The sequence below is a fragment of the Fulmarus glacialis genome, unplaced genomic scaffold (genome assembly GCF_000690835.1).
Source record: "Fulmarus glacialis isolate BGI_N327 unplaced genomic scaffold, ASM69083v1 scaffold29314, whole genome shotgun sequence".
Lineage (NCBI taxonomy): Eukaryota > Metazoa > Chordata > Aves > Procellariiformes > Procellariidae > Fulmarus > Fulmarus glacialis.
In genome coordinates, this window is record NW_009210347.1 from 2147 (window position 1) to 2399 (window position 253).

General features: G+C 65.6%; 1 protein-coding gene across 1 annotated transcript in view; it reads right to left on the reverse strand.

Annotated features, from left to right (window-relative positions):
- SNRNP27 (small nuclear ribonucleoprotein 27kDa (U4/U6.U5)) overlaps window positions 1-182 on the reverse strand; it is a gene marked incomplete at its 5' end in the record, with an annotated part of 1541 nt that extends 1359 nt beyond the window's left edge. Inside the window, one exon of the mRNA XM_009577147.1 lies at window positions 61-182. Within this exon, the coding sequence (XP_009575442.1) occupies window positions 61-182 (122 nt within the window). The remainder of the gene's footprint in view (window positions 1-60) is intronic.
- Window positions 183-253: the final 71 nt, after the last annotated feature.

Here is a 253-nt window from a genome sequence, read left to right on the forward strand (position 1 = left end):
GCACCTCAGCCGGGCTCTCCAGCTTGTCCCCAACCCCGGCGTTGGCGTTTCTGCCCCTCACCTGGACCGTCTCCTGTGCGGGGAGCGGGAACGGCTCCTCCTCCTGTCCCTGTCCCGGGACCGGGATCGCTCCCTTCGCCTCCTCTCCCTCTCCCGTGAGGTGGACCGCGAACGCCTGCGCTCTGCTCGGAGAAAGGCAGCACACTTTCACGTCTCTCCCCCTTCGCTGCCCACTTTTCAAAGAAAATCGCGT